This window comes from Mycteria americana, chromosome Z (assembly GCF_035582795.1).
Source record: "Mycteria americana isolate JAX WOST 10 ecotype Jacksonville Zoo and Gardens chromosome Z, USCA_MyAme_1.0, whole genome shotgun sequence".
NCBI classification, from domain to species: domain Eukaryota; kingdom Metazoa; phylum Chordata; class Aves; order Ciconiiformes; family Ciconiidae; genus Mycteria; species Mycteria americana.
Genome location: NC_134396.1, coordinates 73,715,588 through 73,734,682, shown reverse-complemented (window position 1 = coordinate 73,734,682; position 19,095 = coordinate 73,715,588). Strand labels below are relative to the sequence as shown.

The 19,095-nt window shown below is 36.7% G+C and overlaps 1 protein-coding gene across 2 annotated transcripts in view; it reads left to right on the top strand.

Annotated features, from left to right (window-relative positions):
- EDIL3 (EGF like repeats and discoidin domains 3) overlaps positions 1-19,095 on the top strand; it is a 262,102-nt gene that overhangs the window by 119,504 nt on the left and 123,503 nt on the right. For both annotated transcript variants that reach the window (XM_075527316.1, XM_075527315.1), the window contains one exon: positions 10,538-10,666. In XM_075527316.1, the coding sequence (XP_075383431.1) occupies positions 10,538-10,666 (129 nt within the window). The remainder of the gene's footprint in view (positions 1-10,537; positions 10,667-19,095) is intronic.

Genomic DNA, 19,095 nt, shown 5'->3' with positions numbered 1-19,095 from the left:
GAAATTCCAAATAAAGAATTTGTTTCAAACTGTTCAAGTCGTGTAGCTAGGGATATCCTCGATGAAAGTACACATTACATTAGTAAAGTAGTGGGTTTGTTTCATAGCATATCTTATTGGTCTTACTCCCTGTCATTCAGAACCCAACTGCAGCATCCACATTTTTCAGCCAGACAACCTTCTCTGTGCCTGACTCCATTCCATCAACAGATGAGTAATATTATAGATTCCCTTTCAGGAACCATATCCAGCTACTGATTAGACTAGATTGGAAAGAGGATATTAACACGCACTCAGGTCGTCTGTCCTGAGGTGAGGGGAAGTCAATTACGTCTAGTTCATGCCCTCCCCTTTTGAAGTCACTCAGATGAATATGGCTGTCATTATGCCTGTGCACAGATCTGTGGATCTTGCAAACCAGAGGAAAGCTGGATGTGTCTGATGAGCTATCCATGCCACAGCTGAGGGTGGACACCAGAAAAGTGTGTGTGGCTCCGGAGGAAAGCTGCCATGCCATTCCCTAAAGGAATATATTTGTGGCCTCGAGAGTGCTGCAGCTTATGCCTTAGCCCTTGCACAAGGCTCTGCTGAAGGCAAAAATTTACCTGTGCAGAGAACTGTACTTGAACAACAATAATGACACCTGCATTGTGGGTAATAAGACAAAAAAAAAAAATTAAGTTAAAGCATTGTTTATCAGAAAAGACTAATCTCCAGTATTGCTGTGCAGGAAGTGTTACCATTACCCGCCAAAATAGGTCAGTATTTTCACCCATGTACAACTCACTGCATGTGAATCCCATTAATCAAGAGCAATTAATTTGTGTTTGTGCTGTGGATGTAGCTGGTGCAAAGGAAGCAGACATCCAGTGATTCTACGGTGTACTTTAAAAACTGAAAGTACATCACTGCAAACATGGGCTGTGATTTTAAATTGGGATGGTTATGCAGTGCATCGTTTTCTGAGTTGGCAAGAGACCAATATGAAGCAGGAATGGGGTATGAGGAGAAAAGAGAACGATGATCTAGCTAAGAAGGGAGTAAGAGTTGGAGAATAGTGACAGGATCTGGAATTCAAATGGATTTAGGGTAGGGTACGTGAAATCGGAAGGGTTTGATGACAGCTGGGGAAAAATGCAAAGAGGAAAGGATATATTTCCTCTGTCCTACATCCTAAGGGAAATAAATGACTGGAGTGTAAGTCTTGTCTATTTCCCTTGGTTTCTGCTGTGGACAACTTTATGCCTTTTTGGACTATATATGCTTCACATTTAGTAATTCTCTTTCATCACTTTTTAATAATATTTCATGTCCTAAGGATAACCACCCTCAGAGCTTCTCTTCCACTGTTTCCGTGTCATTAATGCAACACAAGTAATTAGGACCTGACTCATACAAATATGAATAGCATAAGTTTAGGCTGTTGCCTTTTTTAGTTCCCGCTGGAATGCTCAGCAAGAGGACTAACTCAATTTTAATCTATTTGCTGTTATAATTAAGATTCACATAATCTTTTCAGGTTTTTTTCCATTTTCCAGTTATTAGCAGAACACAGTGAAAAAGGATGAGAGGTCCTGATCACTGGCAGTTTGAAGTGGAGTAAAACAATGAAAACTGACGTCATCATATATGATGACAAGAATTACCATGCTAAAAATAGCGTTGTTGCACGGAAATCCCAACTGGCAGTGACATTCTGCATTAGGTACCAAACTATGTACAGTTTCCTTACTGCTAGGTATATTTTACTTAAGCAACAGACCAATGCATTAAATACAGAGGTGGATTTGTTTCAACTATGTAGATAATGGATTTGGAGAGTATATTTTAATGTAGACATTAGTGTTGTCAGAACTGCATTTTTGAACTGGATCTTTTGAACATTCCAATCTATAATAATTCTCTGAATATTTTAACATACAAAATTCTTCAAGTCTTTGCAGTCCTCCAGAAAAACTTTTACAAAATACAAGATTCTCTTTGTTTGCAGAGGTTTTTCTGTTTGATGTGAGCTGGAATCAACAGAGAAAGAGATTTGGAAAATATTCTAACATGAGTTGGAAAATTAATCTGGATTTAACAATGATAGAAAGATACTCCAAAAAAATGGAGTGTAGCAACCAAGCCCCCATACTTGGGCCAGCAAGAGTGGGAGAAGTCAGTGACAGAAACAGTATCATCTAGGAAAAAAACAACGATGCTGCTGCCTGCGTGTAAAGTTAGAGGAAGAGAAGGAAAAGGGCCTGAACCTGGATTTTCTGTAAACAAAGCAGGTATTCTTTGGGAAGACAAAACCTTCCTGTGAAAGGTCATGAAGAGATGCCGAACAGGTCTCACATTAATTTGCGACGGTAGGTTTATGAGATAACTGGTGGGGGAAGAGTACTGTGGGCTTTATTCAGAAACACATATATGGGTGATGAAGGGTATAAAAAGCTGAAAAACAGCATTGAAAATGGGGAAAGAAAGTTCTTAAGCTTGGAAGCTGAGGAGTATGAGGAGAAATAATAGAGAGAACTTGGGGAAAATGTCTTGTACTGCATTGAACACTTTCTCCAGCTTTTGGAGCATTTTCAGGTCTCACCCTGTGTAGTATCACTACATTGCGTACTACACTGACCACACCTCAAATTTGGGTATAATCTGTCATTCTCAGTCGATGCAAGGGTTAGGTGAGAAGCTTAAGAGTATTTATTAAGGAAAGGCACTGTATAGCCATCAAGTTTAAATAGTGTCTTGTCAGAAAATATTCTAGTTATTTAGTTAAAAGAAGGTTGTGAGATGGCTGGACAACCAGTTTAAATTTCTTCTCTGTAATAGAAATCCACAGGACAGAATTATAGGGAAATGTGCAGAAATGACCTAAAGCATTTTGCACTCAAGGGGTGAACCTTAGCTTTTGCTGCATCCAGATGGAGACACCTTGATCATTATAATCAGCACGCTCCATTTGCTGCATTAAAAACAAGATAAATATTTAATCACAGTGCAATTAAGTCTGGATCAGTGCCATTAGTTTGTAATGAATATATAGTTAGATAGAATCTAATACAGTACTAATTCACTTACAAGCCAGGCTGAACAGATTTATTTTTTTTAAAAGCTGATATTTTGAGAATGTTAATGAGACGCAAGTGTGTGTAACTGCTAATTATTTTTACTACTTTTATGCATTAAGTGAAATAACATATAGCAATCAGATAATGTTATCAATATTGCATATAAACTGTGAATGATGTTCTGCATTGCCTGTTCTTTTCAGGTGAAAATAACCAAACTAATAGCAAGCTGTAGGTATAATAAATATTTGTTGATACAAAATTCATTTGTATCCTAACAGCAAAATAGAATTGACAGTGGCAAATTCGAAAAGGAAATCATATGAGATATATTGATCTGTAGGAGCTATTGTGGTTTGTTTGTTTTTTTTTCTCTGCTTTGCAAATATTCAAGTATGCTGGGCAAGCAGGAATTTCTTATTACACTTTGGAAGACTTGAAGGATGAGGTAGTTCTATTTTGAACTACATCAAGTACATCGGTACATCAAGTTCTACTTCCGTGGGTTTTAGTTAAACAGAGAGACTCCTTTATTTTCTTTGAGCCATGTCATGATGCACCAGTATAATGGGAGTTGGACCCTAAAATGTTTAGGTATTTATGTAAATTTTAAATCCAGAATGACTTTTAAAGGCAAAAAGAAATATGTGTGAGTAAGAAAGAGCCAATACTGAACTACAACATATTCATTAATTACTGAAGATGCTTCTTACTTTAGTGGCAGAATGAGCATGTTGACTAGAAGAAACCATTTCCATGATTACAGCCCCTTCTGGCAGAAGGCCAATAGCACATCTGCTGGGAACGCTCTCTTCAAATGTCCTCAAAACCGTGCACTGCAAAGCAGGCAGCTGAGATGGAGCTGTAGTTTCAAGTAGTGAACAAACATGCTGTTCTTTGCATCCAGCTACATCAAGTGTGTTCTTGGGAAACAGTAGTTGACTTCTAAATACATGTGAAATCTACAAAATACTTGAGCAGAAGCTTAGCCGTAACCGCAAAGGTGGTGCACAGGCTCGAGGTACGTGTAGTAGTGAGACCTAACTCCCGAGGCTGCATTGCTGGAATGGATATGTCGTAGATGTGTGCTTGAACTTATAGATAGGCTGAGACATAAGCATGTATTTTGGTATGATTCAATGATCCCCAGAACTCAGCAGAGGCAGGATCATTTCTGTCAAGTTCTTAAAATGGTCTCTGAAGTATCACGACTCCCACACAGACACACAGCTGAGGGCATTAAAAACCAGCCTCTGTGTCAGGTAAGCCTTGCACAATGATATTAAATTAATAGGCAAAGTCATAAATGTGAGGAAGATCAGAGACCCTCAGAAGCTTTTGTTATATTCCTGCTCTTTTTGCGCAATAAAGCAGTTTTCTGTCAGAACCTGTAGGGACATTCCTGCTGGTTTTGAATGCTCGTTTGTGTGTCTCTGTGGACGATGGTCTCTTTTGAATAGGATTATGTTATATTTTGGATTTGTGTCTGCCAAACTTTGAAATCTATAAGCTCACATTTGAAGGGGCGCACCTCTCAAAAATCCATTTAATTGAGTTTTTAAAAGGATGATGAGGAAAGAAAAAGATCAATATACTTCTGAAAATGAGATGGTCTCTCATTTGTGCATATATAGGTGGTATAAACATAATTTTTAACTGTATGGAGAAAACATACATATTAGAAAAGAATGTCGAATACAAAGATTCAGAGATTGAGCTCATCTCAAATATTTGTAAGATATGTAATGCAGATTTTTAATTATTCCAGCTGCAGGACTCTTCAGCTTTCTTCTCTGATTGCAGGAACTGATGAGCAGCAGGGACAGGGTGTTGGATTACGTGGACACTGAGTCTAATTCAGTGTGATAATCCTTAACTTCTTCATCATGGGAAGCTTGTGCCATTCTGCTAGCTCCAGCAGCAAGGAGATTAATTATTCTCTTCCCATGAAGATGAAAGAAGTCGTATGTGCCACTGGCTTCTTTTACACGTATTTGTTTCAAAATACAAGAGCTCTTGCTAAGTGAGCTCTGTCACAGCTTATTTTGAAGACTTTCAGAGGAAGCATCTAAAGTATTATGTATTATCAAAACAGAGGTGGGAGGAAGACTTCAAACTATTGATGTTAAAACTGTGTGAGAGATATCTGATGAAGATTTCAATTTACCAGAGGGGGAGAAAAACCTATTTGACTGACATTCATGTAGAGCCAAGAGGGACTTAAGCTAGTGGTATGAAGGCAAGCAGCTAGAGAGTATTTTTCTTTTACAATGAAATGTAAAGTCATTTGATACCTTTTAATTTGATGATAACTCCACTATTTGTTTTGATGGGATTTGGAGCTTACTAGATCATCAGAGTAACATTATCTATTAGTCCTACTTCAGTAATATTCCACAAAATAAATGAAGCCATTAGCTTTGTAGCTAACAGTATCTTCAGCTTGATGTATATCAGGGTCGATACCTAATTTAGTATTTTTCTTTAAAGTTGCATTATTTCTACTTGAAGAGAAGATGGATAGATAGATACCCTCAAAAGTGTTAACATTTGTATTGCACTGCCTTTAATTTTATTTTTTTAAAATGTGATTAATTAGCGTGTCTCACTCCATTTTTTCTCTTTACATTTTTCATATTCCTCTTTTAATCTTGTCTTAATAAGAAATGATGGGTTTTGATTTTTGATCGTCTTCCTGTTCTAGCACAGCAGCAAGCACACACTGGAGTATGGGGAATCAAACTTTGAGGAAGATGTGACTGATGTAGAGTTCTTGTTTAACCACATCACCTGTGACTGCCTGGTATTTTTTAATGTCTTTCGCACCAAAGCAGCAGCAGATTTTATATTTGGCAAGAAAAGCTTAAGACTGTTTGGTGGAAGCATGAGAAATAGCTTGTTTTACAGATTACTATTACTGAATTTGGGAGTGGTAAGGGAAAGAGTCATTGAGGGGGCGTTGTTTGTTTGTTTTTTGTTCCTGTTACAACTGCTATTTCAACTACTCCGATTTCTTGGATTTTGCTAAGCTGATGCTACACAACCCCACTGTTAGCCATTGTACTTCAAAGTTGGTCTTTGTCACATTTTTAAGTCCTACGTAAAGATTTATCAGAAAAATATCTGGCAAAGCATCTGTGGGCTTCTTGATGGTGCACCTCAGTGCATTGTACAGGGTCTTGCATGTGTTCATTGTGTAGCTGATCGCCTGCACAGCCTGCCCTTTCAGACAGGCTCTGTGTCTGTCCCTGATGAAGTTTGCACTGGCACTCCAGATGAGCTTCTGTATGGCTCTTGCTGTCCTCAGCTGGGTGAGGAGCAGGAGGGCTGCAATGTGTCATCAGCAATGCACTGGAAACACAGTATTTTTCTTTTTTTTCTTGAATTCTAATGCATCCTGGACACTTAGAGGGACCAGTAATTAGTGTCATACCCCATACGTACAGATACAAACCTAAGCAGATGAAAAGCCTTGACAGAGCCTAGAGTTAGTCTACCACCGGAGTAACTCCACCACCCCCTTCTCAGGAAGGACACTGCGTGGGCATCAAGTCCTCAGCATCAGCCCTCTTGTCCTTCAGATCCCTACCCATTGCACTGAGTAGCTTGCACATGTAGATACAGCCAGTCTGTAGTAACACTAAATAACTGAAATGAGAATGATCAGAATTTTAGGTAATGTCATTCACATACACGTATTTAAATGTGCTTTACAATTGTCAATGTTTCTAGGCAATGTCAATGTTTCAATATTTCTCAAAAATAGAAGACCATACCAAAAAAAAAGCCTAAAATAAGACTAGGTATTTTAAAAAATATGTTTCCTCCAGACTGTCAGGTGAAAAATGTAGAAATGCATTTGGACACTTATTTCTATTACTTCAAAAGAATTTGAATATCCTACAGGACAAAATGAGGTAACAGTTTTCCTAAATAGGCTAATTCATTCTTTGTATGTATTATCATTGTCAAAAATTACATTCTTATTGGTGAAATGAGGCTCTCCTGGCTTTTCTTGGTTTCTCTCAAATATGTAATTACTACTTCAGTATTGCATTATACAAGATTTTATTTTTACAAAGTTTTAGTTGACTGTATTGTCAAAGAAGAAAACAGATAATGTGCTTCTGCCTTGAGCCCCTTTGCAACTCTACTTAGAACGCATTTGTTTGATTCATCCATCTATAAAATCTCAGAGATTTTAGCCATCTAAAAAATTGAAAACCTGCTATGCTTTAAGTTAACTTTCAATATTTTTTCAAAAACAGCATGGGATTTCAGTTGAATAACAGAATGATGTATTTTGGACTATACTTATTATGTTGGCTAATACCACTGGAACTGCACAGAGGAGGACTCAAAAGAGCAGCAAAGTGAATAGATCTATTACTTGGAGTGCACGATTAATCTTGTTGACATAGTTTTATATGAACATGGATAAAAATGCCTGGGAAGCATACCATTGAATTCCAGTGCTCATTAATATTGATCAAATGTTGTTGTTCTCTTTGTGTTGGAAGCCACTTAAAGATTACCTGCAGAAGTATTACAGTGCTATTGATTTAAAAAAAACCAAATCCCTGAAGTCCCCTGTTTTTGAAAATTAGTTGACAAGTTTGGGTTTGGGGTTTTTTTTCGGTAAAGAAGGATGTTTTTGAACTTGCTGCTATAGATCTGAGTAACCAAGAATATTAATCACATTGTCAGGGAATTAATTATCCAGCATTCAATACAATGTTATTTAAAAGCCTCTACATCCCCATGGAGGTTAGTTGGGACTCATGATCTGGCAGCAGTGCCTAGATCTTACATGCCATTTTTGAATGCTTAAATGGAGTGATGGCAGGATTAGGGCCCAGATCCTTCAAGATACTCAAACCTCCATAACTTGCATCAGGGATCCTGTAGAGTCAGTAAAAAAAAAGAATCCTATGCTTGAAGGTTCATGCAATTTAAATATCCTGAAGATATGTGAACTCAGAGTATGGTCTTCTGAATTAGGAGAAACAAGGTATGATGATAATAGGCCTTATAAAGTTTCAATCATTCGTTCTTTTAGAACGCAGATGAGTCTAACCCATGTCCTTTTCAGGAAATGAATGTTAACTAGTGAAAATTAGATGATTGTTGTTTACTACTTTCAGTGCATTTAATTAGGATGTTTCATTGCTCTCAAAATCATTTTTGAACTACCAGTTTCTATTAACAAAAAAAACCACCAAAGCAAAATTACTCAACATTTAGATGGAAAATACTGCTATTATATGTCTGTGACTAAATAACAACCATAATCAGGCAAAAAAAGTGTTCATATTGTTGGTGTGGGTTTTTTTTTTTTCAGTAGGAAGGCATCGTAGAAGACTAAGATTAGTTAGAAGTACTGGCATGCACCAGTATATTTATTACTGTGCACCTCAAATGACCTTTTAAGCCTTTGTACTTTGGACTGATCTAAGAAAATGCAAAATCTAAAGAAAAATCAATGAAAGTATGCTGAACATGTGCTTAACAAGCCATATGGAGAAAGCAGCAAGTGAAATGAGAAAGTAATTATTAAAAGATTTATTGTTCTTGGAAGATTAGAGATCTGCTTGCATAGAAATAATTAACATATGAGGCTACTTGCAGGTACTCCCCAAACTGCAGCTCTATGATAGAGACTTGAAAAAAAATACACAGCTCATATTCATTGGGAGACCAAAAGTGCAAATTATTAAACACGTTTCTTCCCAGAATACTACAGAGGAGAAATAATGAACAGGAGCTGTGATACTTGAAAGCCATGAGTCCCCCTAGACCTGTTAAAGGAGTGATATATGTTCTCTGGAATTAAGAATGTAGTGTACCATTACATTTAAAGTGTAATGCAGAATGTGGATGGGGAAAGGCAAAAAAGGCAACATCCAGTCTCTTCCTTTTCATCTTCATGATTTTTGCCTTTTCTACTACTAATTGCATTAGAATAAGCTGCTATATACTCATGTCTTTTATTTATTGGGTTCAGTGAGATATATCCCATGTGTAATGATGCGCACAAGCCTAACTTCTGCAGGATTGTGTCCTGGAATAGGCTGATGACATAAGTTGTATTCAAAATGTGTACATGGATAGTTTCTCAAATTGTTATAATCACCCAGGCAATTATAACTGGGGAATGTGTTCTGACGTCCTTGTCATTCTGTTAAATTTTATCTTGTGCAAATTAATATTTTCTTAGAGATTGCAGTTTTCACTAATGTGACATTCTGAATGAAAGCTGTTGCTGTGAACATCTGTCAAACCTTGTGTTTGTAATTGAAAACATAAACTAATAGGCAGACCCTCAGAAACATTAAACTTTTAGCTCTTTTAAGTTTAAATCATTCAATTCCCATTGCTGATTGTCAGTAAATTATGCTGCGGAAAGAAGTTCTTTTCTGTTTGTTTGGGTTTTTTTTTAAACGCAATTTTAAGTGGGTGAATAATTATGACATTGCATTTTAATAAGCGAAGATTAACACCTTTCTGTGTACATGGCAAAGGTTGCAAATAACATACTTTATACTGAATTCACAAATCTTTTCACAAACTTGCACATGAGGCTTTCTAATCAATGGTTACCAGCTCTTTAAAGTGAGATTGGAAAAAAAATTCATCAAAATGCTGAAGTGTTTTCTTCTGGTAGGAGGTATGTTACAGGTAATATTAGTAAGATAATAAGAAGTAAAAAGCTTTTAACACGTGGTGTTAAATGAATAAACTTTAGACCTCAGTTCAAAAGATACTGTTATTTAAAGGTATGTATAGTCATTGCAAACTAACAAATTAGATCTCACTGCTGAAATTTTACGTGTCCTAGCATGTGGTTAGTTGGGGAAAAAAAAAATTTAGTCAGAAGACCTTTTTGAAATTGGCTTGAAGTGGGTATGTTAAAAAGCCACTCAGTGGAAAAGGAATAGTTGTTTTAGTAGCTGCTAACTGCTGGCCCCGATAGTCACATATTCAGAAAGTCACCCAAAGCCATAGCAAAGATCTTCTCAAACTACTAACTTGACATGTAGTGATTATTCAGGGATATTGTACATGTCACTTGGTACATGATAGGCACGTTTGATTAATACATATTTCCTCAGTGGTATAAAAGTTAGAATGCCTGTTATCTTTAATAGGAGAGCAAGATTTAGCTTCTCTGTCTCCTGTCTTCTCTTACATTAAAAAATAATGTTGTGATTAATGAGTAGTGACATGCTTCATATTTTTTCTTGTTCATAAAAATCTGTGCTGGCAAGTTATCTGAACTAAGTGAAGGGTATATGTTAGTGGGTTAGTGGAATATGAAGGTCTACATAAGGGATTTTCTTTCTTTAATGAATGCATATAAATGACGGAAATTATTATTATTATTACTACTACTACTACTACTACTACTACTACTATTACTACTATTACTATTATTATTATTATGTATACATACTTCTCTTTTTTTTCCCCTCTCTCAGGACCCTGCCTTCCTAATCCATGTCATAATGGTGGGATATGTGAAATTAGTGAAGCGTACCGAGGCGACACATTCATAGGATATGTTTGTAAATGTCCAGAGGGATTTAATGGGATTCACTGCCAGCACAGTAAGTTCCACATGGTAACTTTTATTGTATTTATAGATAGGAGCCTTTTTATTGCTTGCAATGTTGAGGATTAATATTGGATCTCATTTTCTGAAGTATATCAGTCTTTGGCCTTTACATTATGAGCAAGCTAATACTACTGAATACTACTACTACCTTCAGAAAATGACCTTACTTCCAACTTACTGGGCACAACAGTGCATAATTTGCTACGCATATTCTAGAGCATGGTAAGGAAAGTTAACCACATTTAGCATGGATTTAATGGAAAAGCATATTTGAAATAGTAGGGATCTCTTCTTATCTTGGAATTTTTTGTGGGTTTGTTTTGATTAACGCTAGACAAAAGTGGAAAGAATAACTGAAAAGAAATTTGTGAATAAATACGTCTTCTAGATCTTTCTTTAGCTATGCATTTGTAAATTATGAAGAAGTGTTTTGACTTATGATACTTAAATTCAAGGGTATAAATTCCAGACTTAAATCAGATGTACACTTAATCCTGTTTAAAATACAGTATCTGGACCTCTTTCGAATCATTATCATTTATCGGAAGAGCTTTTCCTGTTTTCAGGTCAGATTGGGAACTGCAGGTGGGTATCCTAGTCTTAGAGTGTGTAGTGGCAGAACTGACAAGCAGCCATATGGAAAAAAAAAATCTTAAGATTTCAGTGATATCTCATGGGGGGATTATCTAGTAAGAGCTACACTTCACCAATCAAAAATTTTGCTATGCATGTTCATCTGCAAGTGACTGATCAGATCATGTTCTAACCTATAAACGTAATCTGCATTATCTATTTGTCACTTAAATAGAAGCTGGGTTTTTTTCATATGTAAAACTCATTTAGAACAAGTGCTTGCCTAAGGAGAAACTCATGTGCCAAATTTGTGTTTTATTTTGTGCAGTAAAGCACAACATGGTTCTTAAAACTCATATTATTGATGCATTTGGAAGCCAACTGTTACTCAGTTAGAAGGTTAAAAACTCAAACAAACAGTCAAGAAACCAGTGTCATTTGCACATAAAAGATAAATCTACTCATTCAAATCAGAGTGAATAAGCGCTGAATACAGTCCACCTTAATTAAGTGCTCCATTTAGATACTCGTCTATAATTTGAAGTGTCAGGAGCCAATACAGTCCAGATCAAATAACTACTTATGTTCATTATGTCCCTTATATACTCAATGGAAAGTGTCTCCAAAGACCTGAATATGGATATTCAATTTCATTAACTTTGGCCACACTCTCCCTCTCAGTTCATTACGTGGGTAACGTCGGCAGTCCCACTAACGTAATCTAGTTAAATTATGTGCCTACCTCTTCCACTGGGAACATGGAAATGTTGGATATTATCCACTCCTTTGGTATCTTTTCTGTCTAGCCCTGATTCTGGGGATGGCTGCCTAGTGGAGCTGACTGCCAGCAACACTCATACTGACGTTCTTTTGTTTTAATGGTTATATCATTAGAGCACGCAGTCAAGACGGGAGACTGAGCACATAGTGTAATCATGATGGCAAAAGGTAGTCATTGCCAGCCTTTAAACCGTATAGCCAGGAGTGCAAGAGTCTCAAGACCAGGAGAGCAGGCAAGACTATGTCTAGCTGTAACTCAAGAGTTATACCAGCTTAAAAATTGTACCTGGGCTAAATTGTGAGTGCGGTACCTTCTGGTTCCCAACCCTGTTCCTTGTACTTGCATGCATTTCACATAAGTCTGCCACCTGATAAGTGAAGCAAAAGGCACTGGGCAGTGGAAGGACAGGAAGCTATACCTTCATCCCTGTGACTGCTGTAAGTGAGCGTACAGGCAGACCACTTCTGTGTGCCACTGATGTCCGGTCATATGGAGGAGCTCTTGTGAAAACATCCTCATGTGGCCTAACGTTCTCAGGCACGCTCCATCATGAGACCAGTCACGTAGTCAACATGTGACGCACAATGCTTCTCCTTCCATTAAATGTCAAAGAGGTGACCTTTGTTAAAGATGCAGTGAAGTGAATAACACCACCAATTTTCATCAAGCATAATGCATGCTTAACATGTGCTGTCTGGAAAATCTCATATCATGTTACCTAAGTCATGAAAAAAAACATACAGTAGTGCATTATGGACTGATTCACTGTAGTTGTTTGCTGGGTCCCCAGTATCCTGTTAAAAATATTCAGGTATGTAGCAGTTAGCTAATGATCCTGATAATCAGCAAAGTGTATTTATACCAACTCCAGAATAAAGTAGAGCTCTCACACGGGTGATTCAGATTCACTGTGGGGAGACTAGAACCCAAGAAGGCAGCTAAAGTGATTTGAGATAAGACAAGTTTGTGTGAACAGTTACTCTTTGGGGGGAGAATGAAATTCAGTCATTTTCAGATTATCTGATTTAAGATGTGATAATAAATCGTATACAATATATAGGTGTTCAGAGGGTTTCTAAGGATGTCAGCTATGAGAAGCAGTGGAGGAGGTCTCTGCAATCAGGAAGAAGTGTGGGGCTTCCAGTGGTGGACTTAATATAACTCTTTTCTATGATATCCCTTTAGCTCAATTCACAAAGTTCCTTTGATACAAACTCCTCTGCTTCATAAAGATTAGCAATTCAATTCTAAACTCACTGTAAATCAATTAAGAAGTCTGTCAAAGTAGTTCCATCATAAAAAGGTAAATTAAAATGACCTCATTGCAAGACAGTTATCTTCATCCAAACTGTTAAGATTTCCAAAAATCACATTATACTTCTCTTGTACACGGTTTTTTATCTTGGATTTCTTTCATGTCTAATATTCTGTTGCTAAATCAATTAAGCTAGGTGATTGATTTTGCAGTCGAGATACATTCCCAAAACTGGTATTCTGTCCTTTGCATCAGCAAACATCCTGTCAATATTTCTGAGATTCCTTGACCTTTCACCCATGTAAATAATTAATATGTAAATTATAAAAGATATCATTAGCAATTTCACTGATTGTATATTCTAGATTTATTGCAAAACTGATATTAATTGGCAATGGTTGTCTGAAAAGATTCTGATTCCCCAGTGGCAAAAAAAGGAAACAGTGTTTCCCATTTCAGGGCTCATAAACTAAACAAAGTTTGGATAGGAAAGTCTACCTCAGGTAGAAACCTGGGCAGATTTTTGTGGTGATACCCAAGAACAATATGTTCTTTAAATATTCCTCTGTTACTTAAGAGGCATTCACTTATCTGCTTGGTATGAAGATTCTTCCCAAACCCTGTCCAGGTTGCAATTTGTCATGCTGTTGATGTATGGCAATCTGGCTTTCAAATGTGCTGTTGACAGTATCTAGCGACAATGAGAGAGGAGTTGTCTGCAAGAACTACCCTGAGACAAGGCAAATCTCCCTGTGATCTTACCACACTAAGAAAGCAGCTCTTCCAGAGAGTAACTTAGAGTACTTAAATTCCTGAAATAGCCTAGAACTCATGCCTAGGAAGACTAGGGCGTACTCTGTGACAGTGATGCTCATTTGTAAGAGCAGCAAATAATTTTGTTCCTTCAGTATCACTTTGACTGAAAGCTATGTAAATACATGGTCTTGTCATTCACCAGAAAGAAACATGTAATCATTGCGTGCATTATAATTACGTTTTCTTTAACCATGGACTTCAAGAAAGTCAATCTTCCAAGATCTTTCTGGCTTTTATTGAAAAAGGCCTGCTGCTATTCATGAACCAGCATCCATTGTTAAACCATTATCAACCTCACTAATCACTTTTCATACGACAGATGAAAATGCTGGACAAATAGCTGCTGTTCAGATACTTAATGCCTTCATCTACATACACAGAGATTATACTGTCACCTATTAAAACCACCTGGAAATACAGTTCTGCAGACAAGTCAAAATCCATAGAAATACCCAGAAGACTGAAATGGACAGTTTTCCACCAGAAAAAAATCCATAACATTGAGAGGTATAGATAGTATGCATTTTTATGATTATCAGACAGAAGTTACCTGGTGAAAAAATAGGAAACTAAGGCATAAGTAACAATGTATGTCCAAGTGTGAGTTACTGGCTGCCAATCAACTAACTGAAATGACACAGAGATCCAACCAGAAAAAATCAAGTTTGAAACAATACAGAGTTCAAATTTAAGGGTTTGATTTGGATGTGGTTTTATATTCTGAGGATCATTAACTCTGTCAGCCATAACTAAATGCCTTGCACTCCAAGAAGAATAAAGGTTATTAATCAAACACATTTAACAATGTAAGCAAGCCCTTCCCAGTGTTTGTGCAGAGTTCTCTGCTTTCTACCTCCCCATCATAGATGGTCTGTGGTATTCACATCTGCTGCATTAATGTACTGGGAAGCTGCACAGATGGGGGCCATGTGGCAGAGCATCAGCTCACATTTTGACAGTACGTTGAGGCATCATCCCAACTGCCCATAGGCTTTTAACTGTGGGGCTGCAACTGGCAAGGCCAGTGGCCATGCTTTGTTGGCCAGTTGACATGGTGCATAATCTACAGCTTCAGCTCCACCAGCAAATTCAAATCCTAGTAACTTTTCCAGCTACTAGGAAGAAATATATGTGAGGAAGCTGTAGAACATCCCGTGGCGTGGATTTTGTGTGTTACAAGGAGCAAGTGCTCTTGCTAAACCATTCCTGGCTGCCGTTTGGTGGTAGAGCACTCTGGAAACCATTCCCCACAGGTGCTTTTCATGCAGGTGTCTTGTTTTGGAGGCTAAAACCAATTGTATCTTGCACAGATGAAGCTTGTTCCAAGCCAAGAGGCACCCTAGCCGAGTGGGCAAATTTAATTTACTAGGGTAGATGCAGTTGCACTGTACCAGATGTTCATCCCATGCTTCTGCTGATGAACACTCACTATGGCTTCTCCTTTAATATCTGCTTGGGCTTGGGAAGTTCTAAATCTAACCCAGGTGTTCCTTTTTATTTTGTGTGTGTGGTTCATTGTAATTAGCTGTATTCATAGTTTTGACAAATTACACTAGCAATAAGTTAGATAAAGTAATAGCAGTAAGCTATACAGTATAGTAGTAGTAAGTTACATGTATAAGAACGTCCTAGGGACCTTACACATCTAAGCATTGCTGAGCTGAAATCTGAAAACTATTCCTGTATCTGAGCAGTTGCTTAGATTAAAAATTAAGGAAGACAGATATACTGTTGCTTATTTGGGTATCTTCTAGAATTTTGCTTAAATAAAATGTAAGAGACAGTGGGTAATTTGAAAGACATCTAAGAGAGATCTTGAATAAAGAAGAAAAGGGCAAATAGCCAGTAAAGGCTATTGGAAGAAAAGTCAATAAAATATTGTTCCTAAAATGGAAACTGTGTAAGGGGGCAAAAAGTGGAGCACAAAAATGGCATAACCACCAGGTGTGGGAGCACAGCAAATGTTTGCCTCATTTGCAGAAGTCCAGGAAAACTTTTGTGTGAAACTGCCCGGAAAAACAAATGCTTTAATGAGGTAAAAAATGATGGGTTTGTCAGTTGAAAACAGAGAAAGTTTTGATGATTAATCTTCTTCCAACAAATGTGTGGTGAGATTGAACAACAGTGACAACAATTTCTGGGCTATTGGAAGTAAGGGTTCATTCTCCTTGAAATCCAAATAAATATCTTGGTTAAAGCAGTAGGTGACTGAGATAAGGCTACCAGAGAGAAAAAGCATTAAATCTCAGGTAATAGACCAACACTGGATGCTTCGCAGGAGGGGTCAAGACACCCCTACCGTGAAAGGAAGGGGCATAAGTTGCCCCCTACTTGAAGATTTTATTTCATTCTGTAATAGCCAGAGATTGATTTAAAATCCCAGGTAGGAAGTATAATATCCCCTCCAATTTTGTTTCACTCTTGTTAGCATTTGCTTATATAGCACTGTTTATTCTTCTCATTCATACACACTTCCAATAGCTTTTTTTTCTTGTTGAATTACTGACCTTAACAATTTCCTGATGCATTCAGTTTCATAGTCTAATTATGCTGCATATTGAAAAAATCCTTTTTCAATTTCAAACCTGCTGTCTTTCAGCATCTTTAAATGTTTCTTTCTTTGTGTATTATAAGACTAGAAGAAAAGCAGCTTTTGAGTGCCTTCTGTATGCCACTTATTATTTTGCATACATTTGTCATGTTCCCTCTTATTTTTTCCTATGCAAACAGTTCAAATTGTTTCCTTTTCTGTTTCACATGAGAATTTTTCCAGGACTTTTAAACAGTTTCTCCATAGTCTTCTCAAAACCCTTTTTTTCTGTGGTAATTTTTACTGCAACAGCGATCTATACTGAAGATAAAGCTGTAACTTTTATTTGGTAGAAGATCCTTACAGTACTTTCTGTATTCTTTATGCAGCATTTTGTTGGAAGTTTCTTTTCAATTTTTCTTGTTTTAACCACAACTGGATGCTGAGCTGAGGCTTTTATTAAGCTGCTGCCTTTGATGCCTAAGTTTCTTTCATAAGATGTCATAGTGGGAGGAAATAGATCTTCCCGATTGCTTTTGGGTTTTATAGGGATATTGAACAGAGGGGTGGATTTCTTATGACCTGTATACTGACTGAACTATACAATGAATGGTACTTTTAAGAAGATATGTGTTTCTATGGTATAAAGGTCACTTAGGTTGTCAATAGCCTTTATAAACATCTTTAGTAGGAGGGTAAATCTCTCTTCCCCTAATTACTGTCTTTCTTAAGGATTAGTATTATTGTACTGTGGAAAGAAATTAATGTTCCAAAAATACATGAATTGCTGTTTGATTGTCAAAGAAATTAAATTTGTTCATGTTCTGCTTTAAAAAGATAACATATGGAGATATTTTGCACATACAAGTTCCTCTTTATATTTGAATTAATAATAAATACTGAATTAAAAATGGTCTCTTTAAATTCAATAATAGTTATCCCATTGTAATGTCAACATCATACATTCTCTCTTTTATAACATAAAGATTATAATATGCCTTTTCAGTGGGTTTCCTCAGAATGAGAATAACTGTTTATATTCCTGAATACATTACACAAAAATACTAGCAATGAGTCTTGCTAATGCTGCATAAAAACACTTTTACAAAAAAACCATCAAAGATTCCCTTTTAGATGTTCAATAACTAGACTGCTTTTTTGAAAACAATGTGTAAATGATCTCACATGGCTTTGTGAAATGACAATATGGAAGAATATATGGATTATGCTGTTACAATCATTTTGTAACAGATAAATATTGTAAGAAAAGGATGAGTAGTTTCAGGACTTATATGAGGTTCTTCAGTAACAGACAGGGAACTGGGCATTATGATTCAACTGATGTCTTCCACTCCTACTTTCATGGGTTGTTTTTTCCTTAAGCTATCATACCAGAGTTTGGAGTTTATATTTCCTACATATAATGTCTCATACTTAAACAGATGGGGTATTTCAGATAAAGGCATGATGATGCACTCATCATTCAAACATCAGTTTATATCAATAGAAGGTTTTCTTGGATAAGAGTAACAACAATGAATTCAGTATCTCTTGGTGTGTTATGCTCATTCTTTATCACTTAATACTGCATTATTCCATGCAGTATCTACTATATAAACATTTTCAGTTTTCTTCAAGATTATGCATTCAACCAAGCAAAAGCTATTATCAAGGACCTCAATGTCATTTTATTCTTTTGTGTTCTCCTTTTTTGGGTTCCCTGTCATACTTACAAAAAAATATATGTTCATTTCAATTCTGTTACAAAAAGTGTTACAGGATTGTTTTCTTCACTGGAAAAGGTCATTTTGTAATACCTAAATGCTATTCTTTCCTTCCCTTTTCAGAACTTCAGTCAAGAAAATAAGCATTTCTTGCTGCTGTGCTTTCTATATTTCATTTCCCAAATTCAATATTCTGGTTTTGGCAGCTTTGCAGAAGTGTGACGATTCTCTATTTTCTTTTTGTTCAGTCTGAGCCTTCTCCATGGGAATGCTCTCAATGCTGTCTTAGCAAGGATTTGGCATAGAAAGACTCTGCAAAGGAAAACAGACTTTAAATGGAATAACACTGATTGGAAAACCTAAACTCACCTTGTTTGTTAGTGTGGTCCTTTAAATAGTGTTACTGATCCTAATTGAATTCTGTTATTGTAAACTTTTACCTTCATGTTTGTCAGTTTGACAAGCAATACACTTTGTGAATGAGCCCGCTTTCCATCCCTTGATACGACTCCATCTTTCTAACAGTCAAAGAATGCTTTTTGTTGAGAGCAATATCCTTGGCTTTCTGTACAGTCATAAGCCCTTTTCTTAAAGCTTTGAACATGAGTTTCATTGACACAGCCTTGAGATGCTAAGTAACTTATAACACTGGGCTGTTCCCAAATTTTTACTTACACAACTTTTCATCAAAAAAGTGCATCAGGGAGAAACTCTTAAGACAGTGTGTTAACCACATTATTAC